The 13,453-nt window shown below is 44.7% G+C and overlaps 1 protein-coding gene across 1 annotated transcript in view; it reads right to left on the reverse strand.

The window, feature by feature from the left end:
- ENPP2 (ectonucleotide pyrophosphatase/phosphodiesterase 2) overlaps nucleotides 1–9,626 on the reverse strand; it is a 68,828-nt gene extending 59,202 nt beyond the window's left edge. The window contains 2 exon segments of the mRNA XM_032223046.1: nucleotides 8,522–8,624; nucleotides 9,505–9,626. Coding sequence (XP_032078937.1) covers nucleotides 8,522–8,624; nucleotides 9,505–9,570 — 169 coding nt within the window. The 5' untranslated portion in view covers nucleotides 9,571–9,626.
- Nucleotides 9,627–13,453: the final 3,827 nt, after the last annotated feature.

The following is a 13,453-nucleotide window of genomic DNA, read 5'->3' on the forward strand; positions in this document are numbered from 1 at the left end:
TGCCTTCAGAGTCAGACATCAGTGAGGCAGACGAACAGCTGGAACCTGTTCCCAGTGTGCGCATGCACAGAGTTGCCAGACAAAGGGAACAGCTATAGAACAAGGGTTGACTTGGGAGTAAGGCCACAGATAGAAGATGAATGGCCCCTCCCAGAGGAAATAAAAGAGGAGCCAAAGGGGAGTGGAGTTTGCAGGGGACAATTAGTTCACTTAATTGGTTTGTGACTCCAAGATTCCTTGCAAAGTTTTGCAGCTATCGGCTTGGCAGCTCTCCAAGCCAGATAAGATCTGTGACTGTAAATTGAAAGACTTTGATGGATGTGAATGAGCAGAATTCATAGTAAATTAATAAAAGGGGTTTTTGTCAGGACAAGGAGTTTGCTTCATGCTCTTGGGGAAGCCTAGGCCAGAACTGTGATGGAGCATCCACAACCTCTGAAGGCAAGCCAATCCATTGGTTAATTGTTCTCACTGTTAAGGCAATTTCTCCTTGGTTCATTGTCTCTCACCTTGCGTTCTGGTGCTTTGGAAAACAGGTAGACCCTACTGTGATTAGACTGAAGACACTTTCCCAAGGACATGGTTAAGATAGGTATATCTTTTCCCAGGAATATCGAGCCCTGGATGCTCAATTACGTTCTTTCTTCACATGTAAGAAAGATCAGCTTTTAAGAGTCCTTCTCAATTTTGTTCCCAAGGGTTCAGCAAAGCAATTAAATGGGACGCTATCCAAAAAGCAATCACTTAAAGGACAAAGCATACTCTTTTTGAAAAAAAGGCTCCCATGTCTTTGTCTAATCTAGCGAATCTGTTCTCCTTCCAAGAGAGATTGAACAGTGTCACAACTTAAAAGCTTTTTAAAATCTTGGGCATCCTCCTTAATTGTTCTGCAAACTGTTAATGGATTTCTTCTTCGTGTGATGGTGGGTGTGGCTTGGTGGTCATGTGACTGGGTGGGCATGGCTGGTTGGACATGTAACTGGGTGAGCATGGCTGGTTGGACATGTAACTGGGTGGGCATGGCCAATTTGACGTCACTCACGTCCAGGGGCGCCTGGCCTGGCCTCTCCTCACCTCAAAGGCCTCAACAAGATACAATTTCCCTATTTGTTTACTACTACTGAACATCCAAATGATATTATTTAATCCTATGTATATATGCCATATGTGTACATACATATTACATAATATGGAGTGTGTATAGGCACACAAAAGGATACATCATCTACTAAATATACTGTATGTACATACATACACACATAGAGAGAGACACACACAGCTCTTCTAAAACTATACACATTCAACCTCGCATTTGGAAAAACACACCCAGAGTCCACTTTCTGCCACACATTTAACTATAACTTCTGTACATTAGAACATTACACATGCCTTCAGATGTTCTTCCCTAGCTTGCACATGACCAGTATGGTTGGAAAGGACCGGGTGTGGCTCACATGGACACAAGCGGTGCGCGCATGCATCGTAGCTGCCAGCAATGCTTCCACAAGCCTCTGCAATGCTCCAGCTGCTCAGTGGAGCATCGCGCAGGGGCTTTATGCGCCTGTGTGGAAGCGCCGAAGGCTTTAAAGAACAGGTAAGGAGCAAGGGCGGGTAGGTGGGCCCTCCGGAGCACCGTACCGAAACGGTACCTGTTGTTCCAGGCAGGCTCCGGTACGCCCGTACCAGGGCGTACCGCCTGCAACCCACCACTGGAGCCAGGAGATGTCATGGACTGAGTAAAATGTGGTAACACTCACTTAAAGCCACTCTTGCTTAGCAACCAAAATTTTGGGCTCAATTGTGGTCCTAAATCAAGGACTATCTCTGCCTTCTTCTGCATGGCAGCCTAGTAAACTCCTCCTTTCTGGCAATTTTCCTCTCTGCTAGAGGCACCAAAATAATCCAGACGATATAAGGTTTCCAGCTGGAGCAGGGGGTTAGACTAGATGGCCTCCAAGGTTCCTTCCAGCCCTAGATTGCTGTGCTGTTGTGCTGTACTGTGTTGCTGCTGCTGTGCTGTTTCTTCTCTTCTCTGTTGGCCTTCCCCACAGGCTATTTTCTAATATTAAATAGTTGTGGTAACCCTTTTTATTTCTTTAGTATAAAATGCTCGTTATTCTGATATCAGAGCAAACCTCTAAAGCCAAAGTGTAAAACTTGAAATCTTTCCCAGGAATGATGGCATGAACATTAAAGTATGTTTGGTTGCTTGTAACAAAGATATTACGGTGATATGGCTTATTGTTTTATTTTTCCCACGTGTTCTGGCTTAATCTAAGAGTTTCATGAGGACAGAAAGACTGTGTTTAAAAAGTATATAAACTTGTTTTTTTAAGTTAATCTGTTTTCAAAAGGCCGTTTAACAATTCTAGAAATATTCGTTTAGTCAAAGGAAGCAATCCATTGCTTGGAAGAATATGTTAGGCGTAACACCTTATTAAAGTCTAAGAACACATTTAAAAATAATTCTAACAACTAGAAGCCATTGAACCCCTTTAATTCTCATTGACTCTTAGTTTCTCCGATGCTCATCTATCAAAATGCAGAATAACTTTTCATACGATGATGATGCTTTTTCTCGTGGCCTCTCTCATAGTTTCATTTACCGGTTTTATTTAGCTTAACTCGTTTACACAGTTTGCACAACTGAGGTTTCTCTGCTTGGAACTATTCCAGACTGCAATTATAGTTGGGGGCATTATGACAATTGTTGGGGCACAAGCAGCTTGGACATATGTAATTGTTTGAAATTAAAATGCATGTAGGTAATATTGTGGATAAAAGAAAGAAGAGAGGAGGAGGGGAGGGAGAGGGAGAGAGAGAAAAGGAGAAGAGAAGAGAAGAGAGGGAAGGGAAGGAAGAGGGATGGAAAAAAGGGAAGGAAAGGAAGGAAAAGGAAGGAAAGGAAGGGAGATGGAAGAAAGGGAAAGGAATGGAAGGAAAAGGAAGGAAAGGAAAGAAAAGGAAGAGCGATGGAAGAAAGGGAAAGGAAGGGAAGGAAAGGAAAGGGGGAAAGGAAAGAGTTATTTAAAGAACAGTCTTCCATATAAGACACAGTATTCTGCTTACTCTGGCCTTGTATGGAATGTTATGTTTGTGTTCAAGTTCAGGTTAAAAAACCAATTTCATGAAAAAAAAAAGTGCATCTTTTAGTTCCCATTTGCTGGAGGGTAAATTTACCATATGACAGGAAAAATTACTGTATGAGGGAAGGAATGCAATTTCCTTTTTGTTTCCTGCTTCTAAGATTTATGCAAACCATGTTTATAAGGTCTCCAAATGCCGAGGTCACTAACTATGCATTACAACTGAGCACGATTCAGCAGAGGTAACTTTTTTTTAATCACCTCCTTAATCACCTGCTTCCAAAAAACCCTAAATGAAATGGGCTTGCAAGAGATGCATAAGGACAACCTAGGATAAGATTATAAATTAGGGGTTGCCTTTCATGCTTTTGATTGCCATTCTATTGGTACTTCTCAAGATGTTGAGATGGTTAGTCTGTCCTACACAGATCCATGAACTGTAGGAAACCAATGAAATCAAAGCAGCTATTTGCAGCTGGTATAACATGGGAGTGGAGTAGAGCTATGACCTTGAGGAAAAGCATATGAATTTTGTTTACTATGTAAGATTCACCCAATAATTGCTATGCTTGATATGGATTTGTTGTGGCCCGCCAGCAGCTAGCAGAGCTGGCAGGAGATTCGGACAGTGAGGAGGTTGGGGAGAAACATGGGCCAGTCTTGGAGTCTGGGGAAGGCTCTGATGAGGGCTCTGTGTCAGAGGCAGAGAGAGGGCAAGGGCTGTGTGCCAGTTATCAACTGCCTTCAGAGTCAGACATCAGTGAGTCAGACGAACAGCTGGAGCCTGTTCCCAGTGTGCCCATGCACAGAGTTGCCAGATGAAGGAACCAGCTGAAGAATAGGGAGCAACTTGGGAGTAAGTCCACAGGTGGACGAAGAGGAAATAAAAGAGGAGGGAAAGGGGAGTGGAGTTTGCAGGAGACAATTTAGTTGGTTGAACCAACTTAATTGGTTTGTGACTCTCTGAGACTCCTTGCCAAGTTTTGCAGATATCGGTCTGGCAGCTCTCCAAGCCAGATAAGGTCTGTGACTGTAAATCCTCCCTGGAAAGACTTTGCTGGATGTGAATGTGCAGAATGTGCAGTAAATTAATAAAAAGGTTTTTTGTCGGGACCAGGAGTTTGTTTCATGCTCTTGGGAAGCCTAGATCAGAACATTTGTTTTCATATTCGGGAGAGCTAGAGCAGGGAACAACAGCATTCTCATTAAAAATGGGATACTCTTTTTAATTAACTCAATTATAATGGAAATGTTCTTATCTGCTCCAGCTCTCTAAACCATAAACATAAGCCCAGGCATTCACGTTGTAGCATGTCAATCTTTCAGAATACCACCTAAATGGAAATTCTGTCAAAAAGCAGAAAGCTCCAATTGTGTTTATTCTGTTATCCTTTCCAATTTCATCTACGGCAGTAGATGTGATTTGATTAAAAAAAAAAAAACCTTTTAATGACAGTGCTACGGATGGCAAGAGAATGACAGGCCACAAACACGGGGAAGGTTCTGTATTTGATCCATGGTTTCCCTAATTTTAAAAAAGATAATTGAGAAAGAATCCTGCTTGGGAATATATAAACGGTAGAATAATTTAATCTTGTGTAACAACAGACTTGTTCTCCTATGCTTTTCAATGCCCGTAATAAAGATTTGATTCGAATTGACACTTGTTCTCAAATCACCCGCCTAAGACGATTGTATTTTACCTATTTGCTTTGCTTGAATAGGAAGCAACGCATGTAATGTCACACATTTTTTTTTATAATAGGAATACTGCTGAGTAATCATGTCCTGTAAAAGGACAGAGGGAAATCAAGGACAGAATTGGGCTGTGGCTTTTCGGAAGTACAGATCAGCAGTTTCTATCTCGTGTCGTACAAAAACGCATCAAGGACACAATCAGCAAAGCAAGGTTTCAGTGTCAGGAATGACAACACAACGTTGCAGCAAGCAGAGCATCTCCAAGCAGCTAAAGGATCTCTTTCCCAAGTGTAAAAGAAGCTACTCTGTTAGTGTAAGCCTTAAGGTTATGCTTCAAAACAATCACAATGGAAGCTATTCATTTCATGGTTAGGTCAAAAAAAGTCAGATAAATCAATAGACTTATATATCGCTTCACCGTGCTTTTTACAGCCCTCTCTAAGTGGTTTACAGAGTCAGCGTATACCCTCAACAATTTGGCTCCTCATTTTACCCACCTTGGAAGGATGGAAGGCTGAGTCAACCTTGAGCCGGTGGGAATCGAACTGCTGAACTGCTGGCAGTCAGCAGAAGTAGCCCCGCACTACTTCATTCTAACCACTGTGCCACCGTGGCTCTTTAAAGGAGAGTATTTATAGGCCAGGGTTGAAATGAGGGGTCTTGGTGCTCTCTCTAACTAGTGCTGATGATGTTACCTAGTTTGGGTAATGAGATATCTACAAGAAGAAGAGATTGGACAACCATTTGTCTGAAATGATGTAGGGTTTCTTGCCTGAGCAGGGCGTGGGACTAGAAGACCTCCAAGGTCCCTTACAACTCCGTTATTCTCTTCTGTTAATACCAAGCTGTGAGAGAGTATCAAGGACCCGTCAGTTGTGGCGGCGCGGTGGTTAGAATGTAGTATTGCAGGCTAATTCTGCCAACTGCCAGAGTTCAATCCTGATCAGCTCAAGGTGGATTCAGCCTTCCATCCTTCTGAGGATGATAAACCGAGGACCCAGACTGTTGGGGGGGCAAGATGCTGACTCTGTAAACTGCTTAGAGAGGGGCTGTAAGGCCGTATATAAGTCTAAGTACTATTGCTCAGTCAGATGAATGCTAGATAAAAGCAAATTAAAACCAGGTTAACTTAAGTGTACTCTGTGCAAACTTTAAACCACATGGTTTATTAAGAGCTAAGAGGTGGGCCACTCTGGATCCTAAACATAGTGATTCAATGCAGCCGTCACTTATCTAAAAGCATCGTCTCCCGAAAGAGTTTTAATTCAGAAGTCAGCGTGGAAGAGACTTTCAAGTCAGTTATAATTCCTTCACGGGTAGCTGGGCTGTTTTAATAAATCCAGACATATGTTTGGAATTTGCAAGTACTGCCACCAGCACCTGCAAGAGGATTGCAAGCGAAACTCCAGCAACAGATGGAGAAAACATTTTCCACGTTACTTAGAAAGCAGCTGGGTCAGACAGCAGAACGTGTTCAAAAGCAATGCAAAGTACTTTCACACACAAGCCAAACTCCACAGCGAATGTCAAAAGGCCTCTGTCTCAAACATCCAGGCAGGCTTCTCCCGGAGGCTGCTGCTCCATCTGCAACCACCATTACTAATAATAGGAATCATGTGTGCTTATCAAAGCGTTAAGACAGGCTCCTTTGATCTGGCATTTGTTACCAGTTAAACTTAACTTATCCCGCATACTGTAACAGCTCTCCCTTCTCTGCGCAGACAATTGTCCAGCTCTCCCTTTTGTGATAAGGCGCGCAAAGCTTTCTGATCTCGCATTCTGTACATCCTGTTTCCATTGCTTTGATACATTAGAAACAACTTTGGCAAGGACAGCACATGGAGAGAGAGAGAGGGAGGGAGGGAGGGAAAGGGAGAGGGAGGGAGAGAGGGAAGGAGGATCGTGCTCATTATAATAGAACCAGCAAATTGACTATGGTTTCACTTCTCCAATGGAAACAAGCTTTGTTCACTGTAAACTGTAAACAAAGAGGATGCTAGGCATAAGCAGAGCATATTTGCAGATTCCTCGCCTTATCCTTAAGGAGCATCAACAGCTGATATTTAGCCAATCAAGCTGTTTTTACTGCATTACCAAGAGCTCCTTCGGAAGTTGTTCCAAACGGAGCCAGACTTGGCTTTTTACATTTCCAAAAAAAAAAGATTTTGATGCTCTGATTCTCAGGAATATCTAACTGTCTGAAATGGATGTCCTGCTTGAACAATGGGGTTGGACTAGAAGACCTCTAAGGTTCCTTCCAACTCTTCTATTCTGTCCTGTTATTAATTCTGTAGACAAATGCTTTGTTTCCAAGCTTTTAATTCAATTTCCCCAACTGGTGCCTCTTTCAAAGCCTTGGGAAATCACTTCACCACCAGCCAGTGCAGCATTAGCCATGCTGTCTTGGAGAAGAAGAAGAAGGAAAAAAAAACCTCCAGAGCTAGAAGCCAACACATCTGGATGGCTCCAACTTGGAGAAGATTGTATTAAAGCCAACTTCCCCTCTTCCTTTTGTATCAGAGAAAAACTACTGTATGACTCAGGACAACCAACACATCTGAAAACCGCTGATCGTTAGAAACAGAAATGTGCCACGAGATTCTTTCTTAGACCAAGGAGACAAGTTGCCAAGAGTGTTTTAGCCAAGCTCACAGAAATATCTTTCAAAATTAGGGCCAAATAAAGAGGGAAGAAATGGAAAGTTCTAGAGGCATCAGAGTGGCAATTACTGTATTGGAAGGAGGATAACAGATGAAACGAGCCTTTGGCGTGCCCAAGTTACATCTGTATATATTTTCAAGAGTAGCATTTCTATTGCACTGCTTGGTGCCAAATTTATGCAACTCGGGCTTCTGTGAAGGGATGTGCATTTGCTTCCCGTATACAAACACCAGCAAAAAAATGGTATGATAAATGCATGTATTTATTTATAAGGCGTAAACAATAACTCCATCGCGATTATAAAAGCTATTCAAAGGAACACACTGCCCATCAGAAAGAATGGAAAACCACTCCAAAGTCGAATTACAAGCTGTGTAAAATATTGTAGCCCTTCCCTTACTTTGTTTTTTTTAAAAAAAAAAACAGATCTGAGATGTTGAATGCACATTTTTGACAAGGAGATAGGAGGGAGTGCAGTGCAAATAGGAGGGAGTGCAGCCTGCATTTTGTTCCCCCCTGAAATAAAAGGAAACCAACTTTAAAGAAAATGTGTACGTTGGAGAACTTCCAACATGAGACACCTGCTTTTTTTTCTCTGTCCTTCTAACTCTCCCTCTCCTCTCTCTTTGTATTTGCTCATTTCTACTTTGCAGAACCAACAGGACTATCAAAGCAGATAATAAGACATCTCTACTTGGAAACAAACTAATCCAACAGAACAAGAATTGTTCGTATTATTTCAGGGATGTAGGGGGAACTGCCTTCCCCACCCAATATGATCCATTAAATATGATCACAAACACACAAAACGTATCTCCTCAGCCCCCAGTCCATAAACGGAATAGGTCTGACTCAATCTTTCTCCCACAGAGAGAAGTAAATAGGTTACCTATAAGCACATTCTGAAGGTCAACCAGCAGAAGCTTTTTCACATAACCTTTGATATATTTGGGGGGCAGTCGGGAAAAAAGAGGATGACAAAAAGGTACATTTTAGGACACCCCCGTTCACCTCCCCCAACCAAGCCTCTCCTTCCCAAGTGGCTGCACAAACGGACCCTTTAACCCATATTATACCTGAGTCGGGACCCTCCTCCCCAAATTCACCAGATCTTCTGACACGATGAGCTGTAAATCCAGCACAGACGTTCATGCCCAAAACCAAACCGAGCAAGGTTACCTGTAGAGAAGAAGAAGAAGAAGAAGAAGAAGAAGAAGAAGAAGAAGAAGAAGAAGAAGAAGAAGAAGAAGAAGAAAGAGAGAAAGCCAGGAAGAGAGAGAAAAGAGAGAGAAAAAGGAGAGAAGTTAATAAAACAAAGCAAGTTTTGAGGTCTTCTTCCTTCCTTCCTTCCTTCCTTCCTTCTTTTTCTCCTTCTTTCTCTTTCCTTCCTTCCTTCTCTTCCTTTCATTCCTTCCTTCTTTTTCTCTTTCCTTCTTTCCTTCCTCCCTTCTTTCTTTTTCTTTCTTCCATTCCTTCTTCCTTCCTTTTTATTAAGGACTTTTCTACGATTTTGCAGCATAGGAAAACAGTGGTTCCAAACGGCACATCCCGTCTCCTCGCCGAAAGAGTAAAAAGCCACGCTAAGCGGGGGACCCATGAATCCGCCCCCAGCCTGGAGTTCTAACATCCGACCCCCATTTCTTGCCTCGCATCAGGGTGGGTCGGGGATGGGGGAAGAGCCCCGATCCCGTCTTCTTGGGGCACCGGCATCTCGCCCGCCTGCCATCCCGCTATCCCGGGCCGCCCAAAGCCCAAGGGGGCTCCTCCCGTACCTGACAGAGCCGCCACCCGCTTGCCTTGGCCATCCTCCTCTCGGTGCCCGGCCGAGGAGCCTCCTTGGGGCAGGAAACGGAGCGCGGCGCTCTTGTTTGCACAGACTATCGGCTACAACTAATCCCACCTGGGGAGGTCGATCCGCTTCCCCGTGATTTGTCCAGGGGGAGGTTTCATCACGTCCCGCTTCACAAATCGCAGCGCGCCAGGGCCCGAAGCCGCCTGCAAGGCATCGCCCGCCCGCCCGTTTGCCCTCCCACTCGCCCCCCTCCGACCTCTCACGCACCCGTTTCGGGGCTCCCGTCCGGGCCGGGCCGCCAGGAGCTCGCCTGGTGGGGGCCCCCGATGTCATGATCGCCCGGATCCTTCGTGCCAACGTGAAGCGGGATGGCGAGAGAGAGGGCGCCGGGGCTGTGCGCGCGCACTCCCATCGCTGCCCCTCCGAGCGGCGGCGGCGGCGGCGGCGGGAGGATGGTTTCCTCGGGCGCCGAGGGAAGGCGAGAGAGAGCGAGCGAGGCAGCCGCGGTGGGTTGAACGAGGGGGCGAGGGCCGCGCTTCGGCTGGGAGCGGACCCACCAGGACTAGGGGAGCGGGGGATAGGATAGAAAAGACTGGAAAGCCATGTAAGAAAAGACTGGTCGGCAACCTTAAACACTTAAAGAGCCATTTGGACCCGTTTCCCACACCGGGAGCCACAAAACCCTTCCCGTTCCTGACTATTTCCTGAGCAAAACTAGCATATGTCGTTGAATTAAACATTCTATTTTCTCCTGAAAGTTTTCTTTTCTTCGATTTATCCACGGTTGACCAACCGGGGGTCGAAAGGCTCAATAAATTGTGTGCCACATTAGTGATTGAGATGCATATTTTGAGCAACAGGGAGCTGCAGCGGATGAAAGAGCCACATGCAGCTCAAGAGCCACATGCGGCTCCAGAGCCCCGGGTTGCTGACCCCTAGACTGGATAGTCAGTTGTCTGAAATAGGATAGGGTCTCCTGCTTCAGCAGGGGGCTAGACTAGAAGACCTCCAGGGTCCCTTCCAGCTCTATTCTTATAGCAGTCTTACTAGTAAAGGAGAATATTTGTAGCTCAGGGTTGACATGAGTGTGGGCTTGGGGCTCTCTGAGCTTGCTTCTTTTCTTGAAGAGGTTTCATTACCCAAGCTGGGTAATACCACATCAGTGCTATTGGAAGATAGCAGTCTTGCAGTATCTGAGAGCCTCCACAAAGAAGAGGAGGGGACAAACCTGTTCTCCAAAACCCTTGAAGGCAGAACAACAGTGCTACTCATCCACGGAGCCCTACTTCTAGATGTGGGAGCACACATTTGTATTCTCTGTTGCAAGACAGCTGCCGCCTTCTTTTTTTAATCAAGTTTTTTTTTTAATTTTTTGTTACACATACATATTTATGAACAAAGTGTTGTCCGTTGTTTTTTTCTTTTCTTTTTACATCTTCCCATGTACATCATAATTCATTTTACATCATAATTCTGTTCCAATTTCAGCTCTATTGTTCTCTTTCCATATTTCCCATTTTGCCCTTATTTTCTTTTTAATATATCTACAATGTCATTAATATCCCCTTCAAAGTTAATTCAAATTATCATTCCCTATTTCATCTATTAGTCTATTTTACTCCAGTGAAAACCTCTAGCTGTTTTCCATTTTCCATCCCCCCCCCCCATATTCTTCTTCTTCAGTTAAACCCTGTATTATTCTCTTCTCTCCTATTCCCTGGTCTGAGTTATCCATCTATTTTTCTTATTTTCTTCTTGCCATTTAAGGTTTCACACACATTTGTAGTGTAATTCACTGTACATCCATGATCTCAATTTAACTAATTTAACATTTTTTAAAAATAACTTTTACGTTATATCACAATAATCTTTAAGACAGCTGCCTTCTGATTAAAGAAGCAACACACCACTTTTGACACAAGGGCTAGACAACAGACTCAGAGGTTGAATCTGGGACCTTGCAAAGATCCCCAAACTACAATGCCCAATGTCTCTATGGAGACTCTCAGTCATCCAGGTCATAGTTGACACAAAGGAGCTTCCCCCATCCCTTGCAAGACAACTGGATGGTTTATTATTTGAAGAGGAAGAAGATATTTTGCTTCTCACCCAAGAAGCTTCATCAGTTTTAACTACAACTCCTAATATCTCAAAGGTGTTAATGTCCCATCCCCCCCCAAAAAAATCCAGTTGCCTTTTGGGGGGGAAAATGACTGAGAATTTCTATAGATGCAACTCCTAAGGTCTCTCCTCATTGAGCGGGTAGCTGTGGGTGCTGCTGGAAGTTGTAGTTCCCCATCTCTGATTTACAAGTCCCCACTTTGAAATGTAACCTCTGTAAGGTACACAGCTGGAAGGTTAATATATGTTGTTGGTGCTGAGAAGTGAAACGCTTAATGAGATCTCAGGAGAAGAATCGAGGGTCTGTGGTGCTGACTTGGATTGAGTTCCCTATCTCCGTGATGGTGACTTTATGGCATGCGTGCCACAGGTGGCACATGGAGCTATTTCTAAGGGCACGCGAGGCGTTGCCCTATTGGCTCCAGCGTGCATGCGTGCACTTGCCAGCTGATTTTGGCCTTCATTTTCGGCTGTTTTTTGCCCTCCGGAGGCTTCTCTGAAACCTACGGAGGGCAAAGAACAACCCAATGTGTAAACCGGAAGTTCGGGAACAGACTTCCAGTTTGCGTGTTGAGCCACTTTCCGCCCTCCTGGAGGCTTCAGGAGGCTTCCCTGAAGCCTCCGGAGAGAGAGAAAAGGCCCTATGGGCAACCCGGAAGTTCATTCCCGAACTTCCTGTTTGCGTGTTGGGCCATTGTTTGCCCTCCAGAGGCGTCAGGGAAGCCTCCTGAAGCCTCTGGAGGACAAAAAACGGCTCAAGGCACAAAGTCAGAAAGCAGGCTGAAAGAGGGCCTCTCGGGGAGGCAGGGGAGGCCATTTTCACCCAGTCTCCAAGAAAGCCATGTGACCATGCATGGGGCAGCAGGGCGGGGGGGAGGGTGTTCATGCACACATGCACAGGGGTCACAGCACGGGTGAGATTAAGTTATGGTGTGGGCATCTGAGCAAGCACGATAGGGTGCATGCTCGTGGATTTGGCACCCGAGGTGAAAAAGGTTCGCCATCACTGCCCAATGTTTTAAATGTGTAGTGCTGAATGCTTTACATTTGGCCAAGAGAGAAATAGGTCGAAACAGGGCCTTCTCTACAGAGAAGTTCCCTGAAAAAGAGATCTCACATGAGTCCAGAAGCTCGGAAGATGAAACGTCTGGTCCTGGTGACCAACCCACATTGGATCCTGCAACATTATCTTGGGACACACATATTCACTTTCATCCGTGAAGGTCAAAACAATATATAATATAGGGGTCTATATTGGGTCCAAGATACGCGATGGCTCAGGGGATAAAACACTGAGCTTGTCTCTAAGAAAGGTCGGCAGTTCACCGGTTCGAATCCCTAGGGCCGCGTAATAGAGTGAGCGCCCGTGACTTGTCCCAGCTTCTGCCAACCTAGCAGTTTGAAAGCACGTAAAAATGCAAGTAGAAAAATAGGAACCACCTTTGGTGTTCCATGTGTCTTCAGCATTAGTCATGCTGGCCACATGACCAGGGAGACATCTTCAAACAGCGCTGGCTCCTCGGCTTTGAAACGGAGATGAGCACCACCCCCTAGAGTCGGGAACGACTAGCACATATGTGCTAGAGGAAACTTTACCTATATTGGGTCCAGATGCAACCATGCCTCATTGCAATCAATAAGATTTAAGTCTATAATGGCTAACTCAAGCATCCATCAGTTCAAGAGGCTCTGCTTTGAACCCAACTAAGTGCTCACAATCTAAGGTGAAAACTAATCCTTAGCATTTGTGATAAGGTGCATGTTTCATGCTCCAAGCTCGGTTTGCTATTCAGAGATGTCAGTTTTAGAAGTTGCTGGCTCCTCCTGAACTCTGTATCAGGGACAACATCTGTACCAACAAAACATTTGATTGCTACCCGCACCAGTCTGATTTGCAAAGCCACGTGGGTTGAAAATGATGGCTCCCCCTGAACTCTGTATCAGGGACAACATCTGTACCAACAAAACATTTGATTGCTACCCGCACCAGTCTGATTTGCAAAGCCATGTGGGTTGAAAATGATGGGTTGTAACTGGATAGTTGATCCCCTTCCAGGTACTCTGGAAGGCAGTCTTGATTATGGGGCTTAAGGCT

The sequence above is a fragment of the Thamnophis elegans genome, chromosome 8 (genome assembly GCF_009769535.1).
Source record: "Thamnophis elegans isolate rThaEle1 chromosome 8, rThaEle1.pri, whole genome shotgun sequence".
Classification (NCBI taxonomy): Eukaryota; Metazoa; Chordata; class Lepidosauria; order Squamata; family Colubridae; genus Thamnophis; species Thamnophis elegans.